Below are 25936 nucleotides of genomic sequence, written 5' to 3'. Positions count from 1 at the left end.
TCAGCACTAATCGCTCATCTTTGAGGAAAGTGAGCCTGAAAGAAGGCTTGTTGGTGCCCAGGGTCACTCAGTGGCAACACTGCCCGAGAAATAAAATTCAGTTCTCTTTCCAATACACAACTGAATCATCTTTGCTCATCTCAACACTTCTTTAGAAATGATTGCTAAAAATATAAATATAAAACCTTGAAAATTACTGACACTTTAATATTTATGTTGACTTAGATTAGAACAGTTAAAAAACCGTGTGGCTGATCTCCATTTCTGGTTCTGGTTGAGTAACTGGTCACACTAACCTTCCACCTGAAGACAAAAGAAGAGCTGGATGCAATTGAAAGGAAAAACCTTTAGAAAGCCTTGAAGCGCTGCTGTAGCTGCTGTGGGTATACCTCAAGGAAAATACTACTAGTAACAAAGAAGGGCATTTCATGGTGGCGAAAGGTGATTTTAGAAAAAGGGCCCATGCAATAAGAAGGCATTAAAAATCCTAAACTTGTAAGTGGCTAATAATATATCTTTAAATATATAAAACTAAATACAAAAGATTAACAGGACACATAGGCGAATCCATACGTATAGTTGGAAGTTTTTAATTATGTCTGCTTCTCATGGATATAACAAATAGATTAAAAAAAATCAGTGAGGATATATTAATTTGAACTAGATTAAGAAACTACCTAATTGATAGCAAGGATCATTTACCCGACAGTAAATTCTTTGCAAGTAAACATAATACATGAGCAAAAGTAACTGTATGTCTGGGGAACAGAGCACGTACGTGCCTGCTGTCACTTCAGTCGTGTCTGACTCTTTGCGATCCCATGGACTACAGCCCGCCAAGCTCCTCTATCCATGGGATTCTCCAGGCCAAAAAACTGGAGTGGGTTGCCATGCCTTCCTCCAGAGAATCTTCCGACCCAGGGATTGAACCTGCATCTCTTAAATCTCCTGCATTGGCAGGCAGGTTCTTTACCACTAGCACCACTTGGGAAGCCCCAGGGAACACAGTAAGTCTATACAAATTTCAAGAGACTGAGGTCATTTAGAATATTTTCTCTGACCCTGGTAGAATCCAGATACAAATAAATTACAAAAAATATAAATAGAAAAATCCTATGAATATTTGATTTTAGACATAACACTTCTAATCAAACATGAATAAAAGGAGAATTTCTAAACAAACACGAGTAAAAGGAGCAAAACAGAAAGCATATTGAAATAAGTAACACAAAGCAAATACTACATATTAAAACTTTTGTAATACAAAAATTTGCTTTTAGAATGCAGCTAAAACAATCTGTTGAGGTACACTGAAAACCTGCTGCTGCTGCTAAATCACTTCAGTCCTGTCCGATTCTGTGCGACCCCATAGACGGCAGCCCACCAGGCTCTGCCATCCCTGGGATTCTCCAGGCAAGAACACTGAAGTGGGTTGCCATTGCCTTCTCCAATGCATGAAACTGAAAAGTAAAAGTGAAGTCACTCAGTCGTGTCTGACTCTCAGCGACCCCATGGACTGCAGCCTACCAGGCTCCTCCGTCCATGGGATTTTCCAGGCAAGAGTACTGGAGTGGGCTGCCATTGCCTTCTCCGAAATTCTTATACTAGAAAAAGAAAAAGCATTGAAAAATTGCTAACTTACACCTTTTTTTTTTATTCTAATTTTTATATTGACGTATACAGTTCATGGGGTTGCAAAAGAGTCAGACACAACTTTAGTGACTAAACAATAACAGCAACAGTTAATTCACAATGTTGTGTTAGTTTCAAGTGTACAGCAAAGTGATTCAGTTTTATATATATGTATATATACATCTTTTTTTCTTTTTCAGATTTTTTTTCATTATGGATCCTATACTTTTATATTAAGAAGCTAGAGAGGAAATGTAGATTAAACCTTAAAAGGTAGAAAAAAAGGAAATAATGTTTTAAAGGTCATAAAATAACTGCACATAAAGAAAATCAACAAATCCCCAACATCTGATCATCTAAAAGAAACTTAATAAAGAATGATAAACTTCTAACAAAAAGTTGAGCCAAAAAAAGAGGAAGAAACAAATAAACAATGTCCAGAAAGAAAAAATATTCCACAAACATCAAAATAAAATTAGGTGATAAAGTAAACAACTTTATACCAATATATTTTAAAACGTAAATAAAATAGACACCAGCGGGGCAGAGCTCTGACACTTGTTTTCTTCACATTTGCCTTATTTCACTCTTCAGGAGCACAGCAACCTCGTACTTTCGTGGTTAAAAAAAAAAAAAAAAAAAAAGCAAACTCTTGTTTATTGAAATGAAGCCAGCACAGGAGGCGATGTACCCTTCTGAAGTCATGTATGTTTATTAAATTACACTAGGGAGGCAATGCCCTTTTTCAAAATTCACCATGGGGCCTTCTACCGGCTTTCCCTGACATCCTGTGTCCCAAGCCTGTCTGCGGTGACTGAATGACATTAATTAATTAGAAGCGTGAGTCAGATGCTGCTGAGTCCAGCCCTGGTTCTGCCATTTGTCGGGTGTTGGCTGACTTACTTAGCTTCTCTGAGCCTTGGTTTTCTCAAATCAAATAACAGGTCAGTAATATGTATGTTGGGGCTTCTGTTGTAGCTTAGCTGGTAAAGAATCCATCTGCAATGCAGGAGACCCCAGTTTGATCCCTGGGTTGGGAAGATCCCCTGGAAAAGGGACAGGCTACCCACTCCAGTATTCTTGGGCTTCCCTGGTGGCTCAGGGGGTAAAGAATCTGTCTGCAATATGGGAGACCTGGCTTTGATCCTAGAGTTGGGGAGATCCCCTGAAGGAGGGCACGGCAACCCACTCCAGGCTTTTTTTGCCTGGAGAATCCCATGGACAGAGGAGCCTGGCAGGCTACAGTCCATGGGGGTCACAAAGAGTCAGACACGACTGAGTGACTAAGCACAATACGTATGTTGAGATAGTTAAGGGGACAAAATAAGCTAATAGATGTGACTATACTTGGAAGGAAAGTTATGACCAACCTAGATAGTATATTGAAAAGCAGAGACATTACTTTGCCAACAAAGGTTCGTCTAGTCAAGGCTATGGTTTTTCCAGTGGTCATGTATGGATGTGAGAGTTGGACTGTGAAGAAAGCTGAGTGCCAAAGAACTGATGCTTTTGAACTGTGGTGTTGGAGAAGACTCTTGAGAGTCCCTTGGACTGCAAGGAGATCCAACCAGTCTATTCTGAAGAAGATCAGCCCTGGGTGTTCATTGGAAGGACTGATGCTAAAGCTGAAACTCCAAAACGTTGGCCACCTCATGCTAAGAGTTGATTCATTGGAAAAGACTCTGATGCTGGGAGGGATTGGGGGCAGGAGGAGAAGGGGACGACAGAGGATGAGATGGCTGGATGGCATCACCAACTCGATGGACATGAGTTTGAGTGAACTCTGGGAGTTGGTGATGGACAGGGAGGCCTGGCATGCCTCCCTGGCATAGAGTCGGACACGACTGAGCAACTGAACTTAACTGATGCCTGGCTCAAATTCTATCACAGAAAGTTTTATAGGAGCACAGAGAGAAATAGACGTTTTCCTAAAACTGAGATGCTATCTACCTGTGTTAGTTATCTACATGATCCTTATCACCTAAAGTCATTATTATCTACCTTTTTCTACCCACAAAGAGCAATAAATGTGCCCTAAATGATGATTGTTTCATGCTGCAGCTCCTTGTAAGGTGTGTGTGTATTGTTAGAATGTTGGTTAGAATGCATACACTGTGATGATTAGAGATGCTGAAGAGATTATGCTTTTGGTTGGGGGTGGCAGGTGGTATAGCAGCTCCTAATAATCAATGCAGGTGCTCAGTAACCAATCATAGAAAATATTGCTTTTGAAGATTCCCCTTGATAAAAGCCCTGTGGGAGTGAATAAGAGTAAAGCAAGTCATGAAAACAGCTGTGACTCACCCAACAGCAAACATGGAGGAAAAACTGAGTCAGTAAAGGTCAGTCAGAAACTCTGGGCTTAAACTCCCCCACTGAAGCCAGACCCACTGTGATCTACACATCTTTACAATATCTCTGCAAAGACATTTCCTTGCCTGGAATGCACCTTCCTCATATATCTGCTTGGAAAGTCATTACTTATCTTTTTAAAATCACACATTCACGCCATCAGCAATGTATTGCTCTCGTTTAGTTGCTAAGTCGTGGCTGACTCTACAACCCCTTGGACTTTAGCCCGCCAGGCTCCTCCGTCCATTGGATTTCCCAGGCAAGAATACTGGAGTGGGTTGCCATTTCCTCCAAGGGCTCTTCCCAATCCAGCGATCAAACCCGTATCTCCTGCATGGTAAGCCGATTCTTTACCACTGAGTTACCTAGGAAGCCCATCAGGAATGTTCATGAAGCACTAGAAATGTATCAAGTGCTGTGCTGGCCACTGAGTGATAATAGAAAACAAAATCAAACCCCGACTTCATTGTTATGAACTCAGCCTGTATGTTGATGTCCCTGGAAATCTTTCCCTGTCCCTGGTCCTCAGAGCTTAGGGTATCCATTTTATGGTAACAGTGAACAATCTATGTGTTTACATGACTGTTTCCCCAGCTTGGCAGAAAGTTCCCCAAGAGGAAGGTTTAAGTCCACTCAGCTTTTCTTCCCCAGGTCACACTCAGGGTCTGACACACGTGGGAGCTCCATCATTGTTTGTCCAATGAGTCATTCATTATTCATGAGGCCCTGATATAGTCGAATCTGTTTCAATGATTCTGCTCATGAATATGAGAGAAATGAAAACAATTATATTCAGGAAAATTGCATCTTTTTGAGATATCCTTTGATTTTTCCCTATTTTATTAGATTTTATTAGCAGTTCTAGCAGCTACTTTAAAAATACCTAAAAGCATTGGGTTTGTAAAAAGATGAGCAGTATGTATACAGGGGAAACAATGCCTGATTAGCTTTTTCTGGTATAAAATCATGAGAATCAGAGGGGGATGTGGAATGAGCTTCCATTCAATTGAAAATAGCTATACATGTGAATGACTTAAAATTCCAGAGTTGTTAGTTTTCCAGACTGATCAACCATACTCTTCTAGAAACAGAAAGTGGTAGAAGGCATGCATAGAATTTGACTCTATGGACCCATAGAATTTGGGTCCATCCCCAAAGTATTAAGATAAATTATATTGTTTATTTTAAAACATTTAATATAGACTTAAAGATTCCTGGGAAGTTCATACAAATGTGCTTACTGTCCTTGAAAAGAAGGAAAGAAATGGAAAAAAAGAAATGTCATCACTGTATCCAAAAAAAAGGAAAAAGTCACTCTTCAAGCAGTGTCAGGCAGGCTCTGTAGGCTTGAGTGGTGTAAATATCAAGGGAATCTTGGAGATCAGAGATGTAGTTTTCATCTACTTATTTTGCAATAAGTAAAGAGGTTAGCCTTCATTCATCATACTAAAGGTTACATACAAAAGGACTGAAGAGAGAAAGCATGAAAGTACCTACTTGGTCTGGTGTTTGGATCCTTTCAGATGGGCATGATACTGTTCTATTGAGTTTAGAGAGACACTGCAGGTGGTACATCTGTAATTGCGCCTCAGACCTGTGGATGACAGACACACAGACCTGGTTAGCTGCATCATCGTCATCAACCACAGGAACAAATCCCGGAATCTCCGAACGTTCAGGGACAGACTATCTTAGAAGACATCCGATCTAAGCCACCGGTAACATTTCAATCCCTCCTCCCAAGAGCCCAGCCAGCAGGTTCCTTAGCAGAAGCTGACTGTGAATACATTGGAAGCAGCCTGTCTCATTGCTGAATGACTGAAATGATTAGGACATACTTCTTGGTGTAAAATGTTTCTGGATACTTTGTAACCCAAACAAAGAAGCATTCTACTTTTTCCTTAAGGCAGACAGATGTGGTAAGGTACTGTTTCTGCAATGAAATTTGAGACTCCAGAGAAAAATTCTGTCTCAATTCCTCTTCTACCTCTATTCCAATCACAGAATCAGAAATTCAACTTTTGATATCATTCATGTCAACTCTTCTCCCAGGATCATCTTATAAAATGCAAATACCCAGGAGAAGGATTAATTAATCTATTATTTTTAAAGATTCTTTTTTACTGTGGATAATTTTAAAGTAAGTCTTCATTGAATTTGTTACAATATCATTTCTATTTTATGTTTTGGTTTTTTGACCCCAAGGTACTTGTGACCTCAGCTCCCTGACCAGGGTTCAAACCCACATCCCCTGCAATGGAAGGTGAAGTTATAACCATTGGTCCTCCAGGGAAGCCTCAACTAACTTAAGTCACACGAAAAATCACTTCCCACCAGAGTATTGAAATCGAAGTTATTCACTCATCTGTTTACTCATTTAGTTCATCCAGCAATAGAGTGTCAACTTTGGACCAGATATTAGGGATTCCAAGATAAATAAGATGCTCTTTGTTTTCATGAAGGGTAGTTCAAAAAAAAAAAACAAAAACCTTGACTGCTATATAATATTGATTCATCTAGAGTCAAATGTGTTAGAAAGAAACTTCAGCCAAACATCCACCACAGCTCATATTCCTTCTGCTGCTGTGTCCCCATCAGAGTGGAGAGAAAAAGTAGCTTCAGTGTCATGGCTGAGACTTCAGATTTTAAGTCTTGGCTCCAAATATTCCTGGTTGTGTAATGTAGAGGAAGTCACATAATTTCTTACTGGCTTTAGTTTTTTCATCTATGAGATGAAAACAAAGCCATCCATATCACAAAGTTTTATGAGAATTAAGTGAATATAAATACTCAAATTCTTAGCAAGTGAAACTTCTTGTTAATTTTACTCCAAGATTCTCTCTTCCCATTGTCAAACCCAGAATATTAAACAGTTATAGCATTTTTCCTGATGAATGCATAAAATTTTCTTTCTAAGGGGCAATATCATTCTTATTTTCCTAAAAAGAAAGTAATGCATTGAGTTGGAAGAACTTTGCAATCTGTTACCTGAGTGACTTTACAAAAATTACTTGACTTCTCTGAAGTTCTGTTTTCTTATAAGATTGTGAAGAGGACTGAGTAAGAAAAGGTATACAGCAGTGTCTGCTACACAACAAATAATCAACATAAACTAGTTACTATATGATTGCAAAGAGGTATTATAAGGGAATCTTGGTTTCCCAATGCCCTGGACGAAGTCCTAAGTTGAATTTCTAAGACACAGATGCTAGTTACACCACCATGACTAAAGTAGAGATAAGAGTCCCAGTTCAGGGCATTCAACAGAAGTGATCAAGAACCAATTTCTAACTCAAACTGGCCACTCATCACCAGTCTGAAAAAAGAGACTGAGAAGAAAGAGAGAATTTACCAAAGGGAGCTCTCTCATACTATGAGTTTGACTTACCCTTGTCCATGCCAGATGGGGGATTCCTTCTCTTTCAACTCACACCCCTGGGAAAAGAATTCAGTGGAACTACCCGGAGATCTTGAGGAATTCCTTCCTGAGTTTGAGTGTCCTGGACTGGACACCACCCTCAAGATCCAAAGAGCGAGAGACCGTGGCTGCTTAGCTGCTCTGATGGGGAAGTAAGAGAGGTAGAAGGATTGTACCTGGCATGTATTCTCAGAGCTTGTTAGAGCAAAAGATGTAAGTGTCCCATAGACCACGTGTGTGCCATGTATGAACAGTTGGGGCAATGTGACCTCAGCAGAAGAAGGCTATAGAGTTCAGCTGGACATCGAGGGCCTTAAAGTGACCCTGGAAGAGATACTTAGCTTAAGGCTAAGTATCAAGTAATGCTGAGTTCTTGAAAAAGCCAAGAAATCACCCCTTGGGAAAGAGTCAAATCGCGTCTAGGCTAGCTTTGTCTGTGTATCTATCAAGTAAGCCTTTATCTCCTTTACCTTTCTAACCTGATACCCTGCATCCCTCAGCCCTGGAGGAACCTGAGCTGAGAGAAAAGAAGAAAAGCAAAAGCCAAGGGCAGCGAAAAAGAGAGAAGCCTATTGCCTCCTTTTGCATGGCTAACAGGCAGCCCAAGCAGAACTGACCTGAGGGAGGGGAGAAACTCACTTTCAATTAAGTTCGGAGTTATTTAAAAATTATTCTTCTATCCTGTGTGAACAAAGGATGTCACTCGCCATTTCAGTCAACAAAGGAGCCATCAGCCTCTGCAGCTGCTCCTGTTGGCTGTGCTGCCTGAGGGGATTCAGGACAGAGAAAAACGGGACACGGCCCAGGGAGTTACACCAAAGGAAAGGACTTCAGTGAGCCAAGACTCTTGCGTCTTCCCAGAGATGGAAAAGCACTGAAATCAACAACTTGAAATGTTTTGTTTTTCTTATTAGCAGTAATCTTCTGATGTTCAAATACATGTTTTGTTATGTTTTTTCTTTCAACAAAAACTCCTATATATCCTGGCTCCTCCCTTATTATTTTTTTGGAACAGTCCCTCAGAGCTATCAGAGAGACTATATCTTGGGCTAAAGTCCTCCATAAATTCCACCGAATAAAGATAATTCTCAACCTCAAAGCTGTGTGTATTTTTTTTTTTTCAGAAGACACTTGGATATATCAGCTAATGACATAGAGCTTCTGTGTAGCTAAGAATGAAAGTCAAGAACTCTTTACTAGTTAAAAGTGAGTGAAAATTCATGAAACTTACTCCACTTTATGCCCGAAGGGTAGGAAAAAATTAACCCTCCAGAGATGGCACGAAAGGGCAGTGGATGGCAAAAATAAAGTTAGTTCTGATGATATCCAATGACCCCTGTTTGTGGAACATTGTGGTGTCATCAGAATTGATCTTGTGTCCATTATGTGGCAAAGGGTAGAACTTCCTGTAGACTTTAAGATTCCTACAGTTCAATGCATGTTTCTGAGAAATCTATTTGACATGGCATGATATGAATTAAGTTGTTGTTTTGTTTTAGCTTAAATTACAGAATAATTGGACATTGACTTACTAATTATTCAATGAGGAATCAATTCAGTTATGAGGAAAGCAATGAAACCACAGTATCTTCTGGAGAAGCAACCCAAGGGACTCAAAAGTTTCCAGGCACAGACTGACAGATCACAGATGAAAGACATAATTCTTGTCTCTCTATTCCCTCAAGCAAAGACTCCTGGACATCCTAGAACATGCTCTGGTGATGGTGTTAAAATACAGATCCCTAGGCACAGAATCTGAAGGTTCTGATCCTATAAAACTTGGATGGGGCCTAAGACTCTACAAGAAGTTTCAGACTTTTAACTCTAACCTCTAACATACTACATACACATTTTAAAAAGTGCCATCCCATAGAGTCATACTTCTTTTGGTAGCTTGAATTTGTCAGAACAACACTGGGTCTTAAAGAAAAAAGTTATTCTATAAAGAAGAGCTGAGGTTCCATGGTTTTTCCATCTCACAGGTGTGCGTGATTCAGAAAGTTTATCACAGTCTCCAAACCCAGAGGCAGTAAGTTATCACAACCTGCATGTGAGTTGTTTGAATGCTTATCCAGGGCTGGTCTATCTCCTCTTTTATGCATGGAATCAAAATATAAAAGCTAGCTTCAGGCATTCCTGCCTCCAGAGTTCTCTACCAATCTTATTATAATAAATGGTAACCAGTGTTTATATGGGTCCTCTTCTGACTACAGACTCATCAACGGTCTCCTCACAACAAATGGAGGTGAAGTGTGGCAAGAGGCATAAATATTTATGTTTTCAAATGGGCATTTTTAAGAGCACCAACAAATCTAAAAAATATTCTGATCTGTTGCTTTCCATTACAGTTCTCCAGCTCTGCAGCCAAACAGAAGCGTGGGCAGGAAATATTTGGCACTTTATTGCAATGCAAACTACAGGGAGCATAAACCAGAAAGGCTGTGCATATAAACAAGAACAAAGGCAGAGAAGGGGCAGAGGAGTCCTCCCCCACACATGACACAGTGTCCTTGGTGGGAACTTAGGGCTTTATTAATGTTCAGCTGAAATCCTAATTACTTTGGAATTATACAGCTCCTTTTTCCTCAGAGAAATGGAGAATCTTATTAAACAAAAATGCTAACTTTCTTATTCAATTCATTTTCAGTGCAATGCCATTTTATGTGTATACCCAAACCTCTGCAGATATAAAGGTTAATTTCTGCTATATTGCCACTATGTGCTCTGAAATATCATTCTTGCCTGCAAGGACTGACCATCCAGTTGTAGCGGGAAGGTATGTATGCTGTGTTTAGTCACTCAGACGTGTTCAATTCCTTGCGACCCCATGAACAGCAGTCCACAGGCTCCCATGTCCATGGGATTCTCCAGGCAAGAACACTTGAGTGGGTTGCCATTTCCTTCTCCAGAAGATATGTATACAAAACAGCAATAATACAAGATCAACCACAAAAAGTACTACAGTCAGAATGAAGTGGAATGTTAGGAGAACTAGAGGAGGAGATTGTTTCTAACTTAGAGAATCTGGAAAAGCTTCCTGAAGATGCTTCACTTATAAATGTATATTCCCTAGCACAGTGTGTAAACCAGATGGTCCTGGAGAGTTCAGCAGTGTGACTACTCACTGTGTCTTTTCAGTTCTAGCAAAGCTAGACTTTGGGTGCCCCGTTGCTTCAGGTGCATTCATTCTACATTAGGGAAACATCCTTGTGCCTTTATGATGATGCCAGATATTTCACCAAATGCCAAGAATATAAGAGAATATAGAGTAAATTTTCATACGGAGCTATTCACATAGAAAGACAAAAAGCAAGGAAACAAATACAAACATTATAGAAATATTACAGAGGATGTAAACAGGAAAATGAGAGAGTCACAGAGAAGGCTGGTTTTGGATAGTATGGTTAACAGAGATCTCTGAGTAGCATGAAATGAAACTGGAGAGACAAGAATTAGCCTGTGAAGTGAGGAACCGGTTAAAGGGTTGCCCAGGGAGAGTACAGGGCAAACAGCAAACAGAGAGGACCAGGAGTGAAATGGGCATGAACGGTCTAAGGAACAAAAAGTTGGGAAACGAACAAAACAACTGCCAACTTAGAATTCCATATCCAGCAAAAATACCCTTCAAACTTTAAAGTGCAATAAGGGCATTTTCGATAAATGAAATAAAAGAGAATGGTCTGCCAGGAGACTTGCACTAGAGAAATGCTTATAAAGTTCTTCAGTTGGAAGGCAAATGACATCAGATGCAAACTCATATCCACAGGAAAAAATGAAGAACACCATAAATGATTACTATTAGTATTTTTTTATTGCTCCAAGTTTATTTAGAGATAGTATTTAAAGCAAAAACTATAACACTCTGCTTGTATAGTGCTGTTTATTCTGTATACAGATGTAAAAATATTGAGTTGTAACATATTATGAAAAACTCAAACTTTTTGACCAACCCAATATGTGACAAGAATGAGTAAGAGTAAGCAGTATTGTTGAAAGCTCATTATATTTTATATAAAATATAATGAACACTTAAGAAATAATAAATTTACCAATATTAACTTAAATATAGATAGTGGTCATTTATGAATGCACACTAATCCCTTAGAAATAAATACAAAGATATAAAGCTTAGGAGACTCTAGAGAAAATAAAACAGGATGATTAAAAAGTATTTGATTAACCCATAAGTGAAAGTGCCTATATTAAAATCAGACAAAACAGACTTCAAGACAAAAAGGATTTCCAGAGATAAAGATGTTTTGTAATAATAAAGGGAGAAACTCATTAGGAGAATGTAACAGTTCTAAGTGCAATTTAACTAATAAAGCATAAAGATACATGAGGTAAGAACTGATTGAACTATAGGCAGAAAGAGACACCATAACCATAAAAGATTTAACACTCCAATCTCAGTATCTGACAGAATAGTAAGATAAAACAATTAGTAAATTTTAAAAGATCTAAATGAAACTATCAACTATATTGTACTATAGTTTATAGAATGCTACACTCAACAACTGGAGATTACACAATATTTTCAAGTGAACAGCAAGTAAACTAAGTTAGGGAATATGCTAAGCCATTGACAATTCTTACTAAATTAAAAATAATTACATTTTGTACTGTGATTTCTTTGACTACCATTGAAATCAATAAGGATAAATAATAATATTATTTATAAAAATACCTAAAGTACTTCTAAATAACCTATTATCATCATAGGGAAAAAAATCCAAAGAGAAATCAGAAGATATTTTGACAAGTGTAATAAGTTTTTAAAGGAAAATACATAGCTTTGTGTTAGAAAGAATGAAAGGCTTAAACTCAATGGTCAAAGTTTAAATGCTATGAAACTAGAAAATGATAAGAAAATTAAAACAAAATCAAATAGAAGGAAGGAAATAATATACTGATGTCAATCAAATATAACAACAAATTACCAAAAAAACAAAAAACAAACAAACAAAAAATCTGTTCTTTGAAAGGATTAAGCAAGTATTACCATTAGCAAGCTTGATGAATGTTTTTTAAAAAGGCAACATAAAAATTACTAAAATAAAAGAATAATTTTTAGTACCAAAGCTACAATTTTTAAAGGATAATAAGAAAATATTATGAACAGTTTTATGCCAATAATAAACATAATAATGGACAAAAGCCATGAATGCAACAGAACGAGAGTCCAGAACTAGACCTAGACCCAAAGAATCAATTGATTTGCTTTCACTTTCATTAAGATATAACTGACATGCAGCTCTGTGTAAATTTAAGGTATACACAATAATGACTTGACATACATATATTGCTAATTGACTACCGCAATAAGTTTAGTTAACATCCATTACCTCACATAGATTCAGAAAAAGAAAAAAAAAGTCCTAGTTATGAAAATTTTTAGGATCTACTCTTAGCAGCTTTCTAATATATAGCAGAGTTAAACTATAGGCATCATGTTGTTCATTACATCCCCAATACTTAATTATCTAAAAGCTGGAATTTTGCATCTTTTGATAACTTTCACTGATTTTCAACAAAGGTATCAAGGCAATTCCATGCGAGAAATGAAACGTTTTTGAGCAAATGGGGCTGGAATAATTGAATAAATGCAGGAAATAAAAAAAAAGAACACAATCTCTACATTACAGTACACATTAAAATTAAGATTGATTATATCAAATATAAAGATAAAGCTATAAAGCTTCTACAAAAATACAGGGGATTATTTCTGTGAACTTGGAATAGGCATGGATTTCTTAAGAAATAAACGACAGCAAATATTTTTTTAAAAGATGAATTGGATTTTACAGAAAATCAAAAGTTTTTGCTTAAAAAAGACACATCAAGAAAACCAACTAAGCCACATCCTGGGAAAAATTAATTGCAATTCATATATCTGATTCAGGACTTCTGTCTAGAATATAAAATTAACTCCTACAAATCAATAATAAAAAGACAAACAATACAACTTTTTCAAAGGACAAACTATTTGATCAGATATTCCATAAAAGAAGATACAGAAATGATCAATAAGCAAATGAAAAGGTGCTCAGCATCATTTGTCACCAGGAAATGAAAAGTAAAAGAACAATTCAAAATCATCTCATACCTATTACAAGTGCTAGCCTCAAACAAAGAAACAAACATCAAATAAAACAATACCAAATGTAAATAACCACATGGAACACCCAAATCCACATACAGAAGAGTGTAAAATGGGAAAGTTTTCAATTTTTTGTAAACTTAGACTTACTCTGTGACTCAGAAATCCTACTAGACATTTACCCAAAAGGAACAAAAACTTAGTATAAAAAGAGACTTGTGCAAAAATGTTTATAGCAGCTTTATACATCATAGACAAAATTCAAAATGATCTAAATGTTCAACACAAGAATTGATAAGCAAATGGTAATGTATTTATACAATGAAATAATAGCTGAAAACTAGAAGAATCTACTGATTTATGAACAACATAAATTAGAATAAAAAACATAACATATAGGTAAAGACGTCAGACAGAAAAGAGAACATACTGTGTGATTTCATCCATATAAATTTCAAGAACGGCACAGCTATTCCGTAATGTTAGAATTCAGAGTAGTGTTGCCTTCTGGGGGTAGGGAGTGACTGGAAGGGGACATGAGAATTTTCCAAAGTAACATAATGGTTCTATATCTTAGGATGGTAGTTACAGGGTATAATCATTTACCAAAAGTCATCAGATTATATACCTAAGACGTGTATATTTCATTTTCTTAAAAAATCAAGTTGGATGGTCATGGTTCCACAAAGAAATCTCAGCAAACTTTTTGAGACTTCAGTTTATTCTCATTTACTCTCTACTAATTCCATTGTTTTGCATTCCTAGAAAGTAAACTTTATATTCCTACTTATGCTTTAATAACCTTGAATCACTCACATAAATTTTTGCATATGTTCTGTATATTTAATGCTTACGAAAGCTAGAACCATTTCAAAAGATAATTAATAAAGTAAAAGTAAAAAGAAAAGGTCTTTGGAATGATTTCCTTCTTCTCTGACTCTTAAATATTCATGAATCAAACTGTCTTGTAAATGGATGCATCATCTTCTGGAATGAAAAATAATAATCAACACTTATGTATGTCATATATTAGCACTGTTGTGTTCATTTATTCTTGGCAACACTCTACAAGCAGGCACAGCTGTTATCCTGTTTTAACAGATGAGGAAACCGAGGTGGAGCAACTTAGTGACCTTCACAGAGCCACGTGGAGACACAGCTGGGTTTGAACCTATCCGTTCTGCTCAGGCTGCTCCTCCCACTGTGCATGTGGCCTCCTAGGACAGACAACTGGGAATAATAGATTCACAGAACTGTGGAAGGTTCTTTAGAGTTCAACTGGTCCAGCAGTTCCCACACGGGCCACTAGAGAATTATGTGGGAGCTATTAACAACACAAATCCCAGGCCTTACCCCAGATGACTGTAAGTCAGAAAATCTAGAGTGAGACCTGGAAGTCTGCATTTTGTAGAGCTTCAGAAGGTGCTAGTTTTAGAGAAACCATTGGTCTAGTCCAAAACCCCATGGGCGTCACATAAGAGTTTTCCAAGCAGCATTGTTGGTGTCCACTTGCATTTGGAAGCTCTCCTTTTTCAAATAACCCACTTGCCCAAATTCTGCTTTGTGCACAAGTTTATTCGCATCTTCTCAAAACGATCACATCCACTAAGGTTCTGTTTACCAGATTGAACGTCCATTGATACTTTGACAGTGTTCTTCATTAAAATATAATTTCAAGTTCCCCTTATCGTCTCTATTACCTTACGAATGAAATTTCCTGTTTGTTGATAACATTTTTAAACCATGACCCTGAAACTCAAGTCCAAGACCCTCGTGTGGCTGCATGAGTACAAAACAGAGCACGGCTGTCACAGCTCTTGTGCACCATTAATTCTATCAATATCTTTAAAGCTTTAAGTGTGTGTGTGTGTCTGGCAACCCTGACCCACTGTAACCTATACTCATACTGAACCTGCTAGCAATCAATTCTAAGTCTTTTCCACATGGATTTCTGCTAAGCCAAATCTTCTTTCCTCTACTCCTATACTTGATGACTTGGATGTTTCTGTTTATCCCTGTTAAGTTCTATCTCAGTGAACTCTGCTTATTCCTTTAGGGAATCTAGCAGCAAATGCAACCTGCCTCATGATCCATTCTGATTGGCAGCAGCAATGCTGTGAAGAGACTATGAGCTCTCACTCCAGATGACCATCAAGGACGGCCACCATCTAGTAGCCAGTCTGTCACTGGACCCTGGTGTGCTTGGCCTGTCGGTGAGATTCCAGCTCCGGCATGTCAACATATATAGAAAAGCCAGGGCAAGGAACATTCTGGTAAATAAGGCTTCATCTACATCTAGGTGGTAGTTAAAGCTGTGAGTGAATGAGTGAAGTTGCTCAGTCATGTCCGACTCTGTGCAATCCCATGGCCATAGCCTGCCAGGCTCCCCGTCCATGGAATTTTGCAGGCAAGAATACTGGAGGGGTTGCCATCTCCTTCTCCAGGTTACAGCTGTAGGGCTGGTCAGATCATCCATGAAGACAATGTAGGTGAAGAAAGAGAGTGGTGGAGCAGGTAGTACCCCTTTATGTTAGAGATACTCACCTTGACACGTGGGGTGGAGCCAGACACACAAGCATCTCTGGCTCTGCCTTCCAGGTTACTGAGCCCTAGGACAGGTGTGGATTTGGGGACCAGGTATAAAGCCCCAGCCTGTCTTGCATGTCACCCACATCATTAAGGCTAGAGCCCACCTGACCTGGATGGGCTGAATGACCCCCAGGTCACCCTTATGGGTTCCAGCTCTCCCTCTCAAGTAGAGTTTGTCTTTGCTCTTCCCTGGTGCTCATGGCCCTCTTTCCTTTCTGATTGCCAGAGCTACTGACTTCAGGCCCAACACTAGACGCAGAAGAAAAAGCATTACAACACTGCCTCACCAGTTGCCATAATTCTTATAAGTGCCTTCTTCTGTGTCAGTCATGGTGGTTGTACTCCTCTGAGCAGACCCCAGCTGATAGAGGTGATATCGAGGAACTAGAGAGAAGAAAGCTTTGCTAAAAGGTCATTGTTCTCATGTTTAATCCTCAAAACCACTTTATGAACATTATTAGCCCATTTTCCAGATGAGAAAACCCTACTTCAAAGACATTAAATCCATAGAACTAGCAAGTGGATAAGGAGACCTGAATGTGCTTACTTCTGAATTCAAAGCTATTGACCTTAATGACGACACTAGGGCTTTTAAAAGAAAAATAGGAGTGAAAGAAAGCAGGAGAACCCTGTTTTCAAAAATAAAAACTCTTAATGTGAAACATATTAATACATAAGATTGACAAAGCACAGCTACTCGAGTTGAAATGGGGGCTAGAGGTTTCAAATACCAGCCAGACCATCAAACTCCAAGCATAGCGCTTAGGGTACTCCAATAAGGTACCTTGAGCTTGGTGGAAAAGAGTTTGAAAATCACTGCATTTCATCATGCTACTCATCACAAGGATAACAGGAGGACTGCTGCCGTATCTGAACTTAGACTTGCACTGTGGAATCTCTCTTCCTTGTGAACGTCAGTTAAGGAAACTTCCTAGGATCAGGGCTGGCTGCAGACCCAAATAAAGAAGATTCATATTACTCCATGCTAGAATCACTATGACGTACAGAATGTTTAAACACTTAACCTTCTGAATTCAGCCCACTGCTTGCAGGCGCAGACTGCAGGATATCTAACAGTCAATTAAACAAAGAACACACATTTTCTAAAACAATTCTTTACTTAAATAGTATAAATGTGAAGCCTTGAAAATGGAATCAAGAAGCAAAAAGCTTTAACATCGTCAAAAGCTCTTGGCAAACAAACAAAATCTAAAGCTATGGACTAAATGTATTCCCCATAATTAGAAGACAATTTTTAGCCATGTTGGATGCCTGACCCAAGAAAGGACTGGAAAATTGTCATCCTACTGTGATGATTCAGAAGTAACAGGGTAGTTCATTCTAAGTACTTAAAGAGCTACTTGATAAGAAGATGGTTTAAATGTATTCTATCTGGTAGAGCACTGAGGATACTTTTCTTTTCCTGAGGCCATGTGGCATGTCGGATCTTAGTTCCCCAATCAGGGATTGAGCCATGCTCCCTGCACTGGGAGTGCAGAGTCTTAACCACTGGACTGCTGGAAAAGACACAACACATTTTCATATTTTGAACAAATCAACACCCAGACAGCCTTGATTTTTGCCTTGGAGGGGATCACTATTATTATGACTGCTAATAGAAAATGGGCTTCCCCAGTGGCTCAGCAGTAAAGAATCCACCCGCAATGCAGGAGCCTCAAAAGACATGGCTTCAATCCATGGGTCAAGAAGATCCCCTGGAGAAGGGCATGGCAACACATTCCAGTATTCTTGCTTGGAGAATCCCATGGACAGAGGAGCCTGACGGGCTACAGTCCATCGAGTTGCAAGAACTTGGACATGACTGAAGTGACTTTGCACACATACACTCACTAGAAAATGACAAGCAACCCAAAGAATTGAACTGATTTTTGATTTTGTGATTTGAACTAAATGTTAAGAAAAGAGAAATAAATAAACCTACTCTGAAGTCATCTACTATTTGAACGATACTCAACATATCTATAATCATATGTTATAAACCAACATATGGGGGAAATACCCTCTTCCTGGCTTGGATGTTGATGTGATACAAATGGAAATTTATAGAACATGAAATGTGTTTTTTCCTTTGGTTCCCACGGCTATGCCATGGGATCTTACAAGATCCCAGTCCTGTCTGACTCTTAGCAACCCCATGGACTTACAAGATCTTATAAGATCTTACCTTATACAGGCAACTAATAACATAGCAGGGCTGTAGGTTTTTCATGTAAAATGTTCTCATAAAATGTGTTTTCTTTTTTCCTACAATACAATTTTTGATGACAGATTGCTTCATCCATAAAATAAACTGTACCCCTAAGGTGAAGTTGTGGATTAATGGCATCAAGGTCACCAAGGAGTTACATTAAACTCAAATGGGTTAAATTAAACTCATGAGGGCTGTTAGAAAGTGTGTAAAGGAAAGAAGATGCATGCCTCTTCCCTTCTCTCTCTGCCTTGTGGAGAGGTGTCTTCCAGGCCATCTCTCATTTGTCCCCAAGAACTAGGGAATCACAGGCCATGTGATCTCCCTGAAGAATTGTCCTGATAGAGCTACAGCTATCAAAGAATCATGTCCCTAGCTTGTTAGCTGCATCAGCTGAGGACACAGTGACTGTTAACTCCTTTGTAATGGGCTAGAGGTCCAAATGCAGCCATGGTGACCCTTGCTTTAGAGCTGTCCTGGCTAACTGGTCAACCAAAAGGCCCCAGGAAGCAGGAGGAAAACTGCTGGTCATTTTCAAGAGACCTCATCCAAGAAGGATTCAGAGGGGAAATATGAATGAAGAAAAAGTCCTAATTGTCAGTATCTTCCTTGAATCACATTATAAATGAGATTGTTCTCCCTCCCTGTTTCTCTCTTGCTATCGTTCACACACAAGTCGGCTGTCGGGTGCTTGAATGTTATCTTTGGTGTCCTTCTGGTTCTTGTTAATCCCTCTTGCCTGTCTGTAGACATCTATCTCAGATGACTGGGTCTTTATCTTGCCTTCAGCAGACAGCCTGCCAAACCCCTTGTTAAGTCACGGCTGTCTGATGCTTCCTGCAGTATTGGCTCTTTAATTGGGATGTTTGACATTAAAAAGCTTTCAACATTTGAAGAAAAACAATGTGAAAGGTGAAATTTCAGGCCTGACCAGACAGGTAAGAGATCTTAAGAAGACAGTGGCCTTCCAATCTCAGAAACCATCTGAATGTGCACCCTGCCCCCCTCTGGACCAGCCTGACACAGAAACCCTGACACACGTGGCCCCACTGTGCCTTGAATAAGCGACTTTTCTCTGCAACATGTCGCAAGAGATCTCCCTGTTTAATACCACTGTCACAGGAGCCTCACCCACTTACAGAAGCACATCGATCTTATTCGATTCACAATGTAATAGAGAATAGCAAAATGCACAATTTACTGATAAAGGTTGATTTTAACATTGTAAAAAAAAATCGAGAAAATGACTGAGGCTTCATAATTCTCAAATATAATTGGACCCGTGAATATGGGGAACAGAGAACATGAGAATGAAGTACAGATCATTTTCAAGAGGAGGAATTATTGGGTTGGCAAAAAGTTCATTCAGGTTTTTCTGTAAGATGGTATAGAAAGACCCAATGAACTTTTTGGCCAACCCAATATATATTTTTCCCTCTTTCAATTTAAGCTTGTTACTTAATGTTTAGGTGTCTCTATTTCCTGATCTATAAAAGGAAGATAATAATTTTACCTATTCAGAAAGTTTCTATGAAAATTAAAAATGTTAGTGTAGGTGAACAACTTAGAAAAGAACCAAACAGCTCAATAAATGCAAACTATCATTGCTATTTTTAACCACAATGATTCTTTTCTTTGAACAAGAATTAAGACCTAAATCATGAGAGTGAGACTTCTTAGTAATTTAATATTCTAGAAAGAGTTCTCTTTCATATAGCATCCTGAGGCATATTTAAATTATTCTGGCAAGCTGCCTTCTCTACAGATGCTATTTATACACATCTTTTTTTTGACAGGTCAAATGCTTCCTTATATAGTAATCATCCTATATAGTTGCTTGGCATAAAGTTGAATGAAAAATTATCTCTATTATTCTTTTTTTTTTAATTTTTTGAAAATATGGAAGATATGACATTACATGAACTATTTCCTAGGAAGCTGTTGACAATAGATCTCAATATATTTTGCCTGGCTTTGTTCTTAAATTGAGTGATTGAGGCTATTGAATAGGTAATTAACCAAGTTCATAAATTAGAATAAAAGGAAAATGCAGAAGAGTATATTGGAAGTCATGTAATTGCATCTTTTAATTCTTAAGGCATGCACTCAAGGAGCCATCTGAAGACCTGTTTTTATTCTTCCATTAATAGCCTTTGTTAACAATATTCTTTGTTCTCTTGGGCCCTTATAAACACTGAGCAGGCAACAGCTCTGGTGAGAGCAGCAATTCCACTCCAAATGCTCAAACTGACTTCCCAGGAGACTTTGATGTACCTGAATAGAATATATATACAAATAAATAAGTATATAAATGTATCTCCTTATTATTGTATTATATATATTATTTGGTTGGCGAAAAAGTTCATTCAAGTTTTTCATATTACAGAAAAACCCAAATGAACTTTCTGGTCGACCCAATATATTACATTATATTATAGTATACTATATTGTATTATACCTTATAGATCTGTATTTGTGAAATCATCTACAACTAAAATTTATTTGTAATCCACAAAATCAATATTAATGATGATTTGTGGTCATTCTTGGAACAGCCCACATGCACTTTCTGTGATGAGGTTGAACAGGTCTGTCTCCTAGCTTCAGTTCTCACTGAGATGACCAGAGGTGGAGATGATGGGAGCCACCAATGTAGGGCAAGAAGTTCTAGCTTTGAGACCTGTTGACGGGATTCGAATTTCAACTCTAGTCCCTTTTGCTGGGCAGCCTCAGGCATGCTGCTTATCACTTCTAAACCTCATTTTCCCTTTGGAAAAAGGAAAATAGGCTTTCCTGATTTAAGTTGTTTATTAATATTATAATCTACTTGAGATGAACCACAGTCAGCTCTCAGTCTTGTTTTTGCTGACTGTATAGAGCTTCTCCATCTTTGGCTGCAAAGGATATAATCAATCTGATTTTAGTATTGACCATCTGGTGATGTCCATGTGTAGAGTCTTCTCTTGTGTTGTTGGAAGAGGGTGTTTGCTATGACCAGTACATTCTCTTGGTAAAACTCTGTTAGCCTTTGCCCTGCTTCAGTACTGCAAGGCCAAATTTGCCTGTTACTCCAGGTATCTCTTGACTTCCTACTTTTGCATTCCAGTCCCCTATAATGAAGAGGACATCTTTTTGGGTGTTAGTTCTAGAAGGTCTTCTAGGTCTTCATAGAACCATTCAACTTCAGCTTCTTCACCGTTACTGGTCGGGGCATAGACTTGGATTACCGTGATATTGAATGGTTTGCCTTGGAAATGAACAGAGATCACTCTGTCGTTTTTGAGACTGCATCCAAGTACTGCATTTTGGACTCTTGTTGACTATGATGGGCTTGATGGCTATTCCATTTCTTCTAAGGGATTCTTGCCCACAGTAGTAGATATAATGGTCATCTGAGTTAAATTTGCCTGTTCCTGTCCATTTTAGCTCTCTGATTCCTAAAATGTTGATTTTCACTCTTGCCATCTCCTCTTGGACCACTTCCAACTTGCCTTGATTCATGCACCTAACATTCCAGGTTCCTATGCAATATTGGCCTTTACAGCATCGGACTTCACTTCCATCACCCATCACATCACAACTGGGTGGTGTTTTTGCTTTGGCTCCATCTCTTCATCCTTTCTGGTGTTATTTCTCCACTCTTCTCCAGTAGCATATTGGGCACCTACTGACCTGGGAGTTCATCTTTCAGTATCATACCTTTTTGCCTTTTCATACCGTTCATGGGGTTCTCAAGGCAAGAATACTGAAGTGGTTTGCCATTCCCTTCTCCAGTGGACCACATTCTGTCAGACCTCTCTACCATGACCCACCCATCTTGGGTGGTCTTACCTAGCCTGGCTCATAGTTTCATTGAGCTATACAAGACTGTGGTCCATGTGATCAGATTGGTTAGTTTTCTGTGATTGTGGTTTTCATTCTGTCTGTCCTCTGATGGATAAGGATAGGAAGCTTACTGAAGCTTCCTGATGGGAAAAACTGACTGAGGGGGAAACTGGGTCTTGTTCTGATGGGCAGGGTGATGTTCAGTAAATCTTTAATCCAATTTTCTGTTGATGGGCGGGGCTGTGTTCCCTCCCTGTTGCTTGCTGCTGCTACTGCTAAGTCACTTCAGTCCTGTCTGACTCTTAGCAACCCCATGGACTGCAGCCCACCAGGCTCCTCTGTCCATGGGATTTTCCAGGCAAGAGTACTGGAGTGGGGTGCCATTGCCTTCTCCCCCCTGTTGCTTGACCTGAGGCCAAACTATGGTGGAGGTAATGAAGATAATGGTGACCTCTTTCAAAAGGCCCTGTGCAAACACTGCAGCACTCAGTGCCCCCGACCCTGCAGCAGGCCACCACCCACCCACGCCTCCGCCAGAGACTCCTGGACACTCACGGGCATGTCTGGGTCAGTTTCTTGTGGGGTCACTGCTCCTTTCTCCTGGGTCCTGGTGTGCACGAGGTGCTGTTTGTGCCCTCCAAGAGTCTGTTTCCCTAGTCCCATGTAAGTTCTGGTGATTCTACGGTGGGGTTAATGGAGACCTCCTCCAAGAGGGCTTATGCCATACCCAGGTCCGCTGCACCCAGAGCCCCTGCAACAGGCCACTGCCGACCCATACCTCCACAGGGGACACACAGATACAGTTCTGGCTCAGTCTCTATGGGCTGGGCGTGTATTTCATGCCCTTCCCAGGTATGAGCAGCTCAGGAGACCAGGTGCTTTCGGCGAGTGCACTGTCCCAGGAGGGTTGTGCATCTTAATCACTTCCCCGGTCACAGCCGCTCAGTTTCCTGGGTGCGCAGCAAGAGCACAGTCTCAGGTGTGCTGTGTGTCTACTCTGGGGGGCTGATCTCAGGCTGCGACCCTCCTGGAGGATGGCAACCATCCAGGATCCCAGGAAGACGTGGTTAGCAGCTGGAAGCCAGCTCACAGTTTGGTGGAAGATGCCGTCTCTGGGGCTGAGACTGTAGCATCCTCTTGCCTTCCAGCTCTGGCTGTTGCAAGCCTGCCTCTCTGCCTCTGGGCACAGAGGGGCTGGTCTGCAGCCTGCCAGCTCTCCTTTGGTGTTCGCTCAACCTCGCTCAACCCTTTGTTCTGTGAGCAGGCCAGGCTGTGCGTTAAGTTGTTACATTAGAGCCTTTCACAGGAAAGTTCTCTTTCCCGCAGTTGCAGCTAGGTATGTATTCTGTGTTTGTGTGTGTGTGTGTGTGTGTGTGTGTGTGTGTGTGTGTGTGTGTGTTTTAATCCAGATTATGTTGCCTTCTGAGATTCCAAAACTCCCCACAGACCCACCTGTGAGAGAGTTTCCTACTGTGCGGAAACTTCTCCTTCATGACTCCCTCCCCAGGACTGGTCTCCATCCCTACCTCTTTTGTCTCTCTTTTTGTCTTTTATATTTTGTTCTACCTCCTTTTGAAAACAATAGGCTGCCTTTCTGGGTGCCTGGTGTCCTCCGCCAGTGTTCAGAAGTTGTTTTGTGGAAGTTGCTCAGCATTCAAATGATCTTTTGATGAATTTGTGGAGGAGAAAGTGGTCTCCCCGTCCTATTCCTCCACCATCTTGGCATCTAATTGGAATGCAAGGAGAGCCAACCAGTCAATCCTACAGGAAATCAGTCCTGAATATTCACTGGAAGGGCTGATGCTGAAGCTGAAACTCCAATACTTTGGCCATCTGATGCAAAGAACTGACTGGTTGGAAAAGACCCTGATGCTGGGAAAGATTGAAGGCGGGAGGAGAAGGGGACGACAGAGGATGAGATGGTTGGATGCCATCGTCTACTCAATGGACATGAGCTTGAGCAAGCTCTGGGAGTTGATGATGGACAGGGAAGTCTGGTGTGCTGCAGTCCATGGGGCGGCAAAGAGTCAGACACGAGTGAATGACTGAACTGAACTGAAATACTTGACATATATATATATATATATATATATATATATATATACATGCATATATATATACAGATAAAATGATAGGTATTGTGATACTGTGATTTATAAGAAATACATATTTTATCTTCACCCCTGTTTCTGGCACAGAGCTTCTAAAACACTGGGAATTTCCAAAGTGGGGTCAGAGAGGTGTCTTGTTATGTTAATGAGGGGTGGCTGCCAGGAGAACCAACCATGTGATTAAAGGGTTAAAACTTTCAAGCCCATCCTTCCTTCTGATATCTGGCTGAAGGTTGACTCTATCATCAATGGCCAATGGTGTAATCGATCATGCTGATGTATGATGAAACCTTCATAGATACCCAAAGGACTGGGTTTGGAGAGCTTCTAGGTTGGTGTCCAAGTGGAGATGTGGGGAGAGGGATGCCCTGTGGGACACTAAGGGGCTCCTGCACACAAAAGCCTTTCTGTGTACCCCATTCCTTGATTATAGGAAATAGGCTTCACTCAGTCTTCATGATCTTCTCTAAGTTCCGAAGGGCAAGTTCAAATAGTTGCTAATTAAGAAAGCAAAGGGGTGTTGAGACAAGGAAGAAACAGTCAAAAGAAAGGACAGTGGCCAGCCTTAGGGCAGGGTCCTGATTCCCCCTTAAAGGATATAGAGAACAATATCTTTGAGCTGTTTTGCAGATACTCCCACCCTCAAATCAGGTGGGAGAAATCAATGGTATGCTACACACAAGCACACAGAACCCAGTCATGTGGGAACCAGCAGGTTGACGATGCTGACTCCCACTTACTCCACCAACCAGTCAGAAGAACGTCCATGAGCTGGCCACGCTCTCTTTGAACCATTACCATAAAACTCCTCACTACTTTCTCCAAGTGAGGACACACAGTTTTGAGGACATTAGCCCACTGTGGCCCTCTTTGCCTGGCAACACAACAAAGTGCTTCTTTTCTACTTCACCTAAAACTCTGCCTCTTTTTAAATATAGCAGTGTGTACATGACCTTCCCACACTGCTATATTTAAAATGGATAAGCAACAAAAACATCTTGTATTGCACATGGAACTCTGCTCAATGTTACGTGGCAGCCTGGATGGGAGGAGGGGTTGGGGGTAGAATGGGTACATGGCTATATATGGCTGAGTCCCTTCACTGTTCACCTGAAGCTATCACAGCATTGGTGATTAGATTAAGGAACGAGACCCCACATGCTGCAACTGAGACTTTGTGCAACCAAATAAATAAAATCTGAAAGAAAAAAAAAAAAACCTCTGCCTTTGAGATTTAATTTGGTTTTGGGGTACAGAAGCCAGATTTGACTTCAAGAGTGCCTGGAGATGGCATGAAAGATTGTATCCCCTTCCTGCATTCATCTCTTTCATCTGGCTATTCCTGAGTTATATCTGTTTACAATAATCTTGTAATCTACTGAGCAAAATGTGTCTCTGAGTTGTGTGAGCTGCTCCAGCAAATTAATCAAACCCAAGGAGGGGGTCATTGGACCCTCCAATCAATAGCCAGTTGGTCAGAAGCATAGGTATAGATGACAACCTGGCCTTGTGGCTGGCATCTGAATTGGGGGGTGGGGGAGGGCAGTAAGGATGGACTGGACCCATGGGATCTGATGCTGTCTCTGGGTGGATGGGGTCAGAATCTAGTTGAATTTTAGGACACCCATCTGGAATCCCAAGGATTGCTTGCTGGTGTGGGAAACACCCTGCCAGTGTTGGCATAGGTACCAGAACCTATT

At 39.9% G+C, this 25936-nt stretch overlaps 1 protein-coding gene across 1 annotated transcript in view; it reads right to left on the bottom strand.

Annotated features, from left to right (window-relative positions):
- The window catches only part of ZMAT4 (zinc finger matrin-type 4), a 372856-nt gene that overhangs the window by 48913 nt on the left and 298007 nt on the right, over nucleotides 1-25936 (bottom strand). Inside the window, exon 6 of the mRNA XM_006078622.4 lies at nucleotides 5482-5578. Within this exon, the coding sequence (XP_006078684.2) occupies nucleotides 5482-5578 (97 nt within the window). The remainder of the gene's footprint in view (nucleotides 1-5481; nucleotides 5579-25936) is intronic.

The sequence above is a fragment of the Bubalus bubalis genome, chromosome 1 (assembly GCF_019923935.1).
Source record: "Bubalus bubalis isolate 160015118507 breed Murrah chromosome 1, NDDB_SH_1, whole genome shotgun sequence".
Lineage (NCBI taxonomy): Eukaryota > Metazoa > Chordata > Mammalia > Artiodactyla > Bovidae > Bubalus > Bubalus bubalis.
This window is presented reverse-complemented; position numbering and strand designations above follow the sequence as displayed.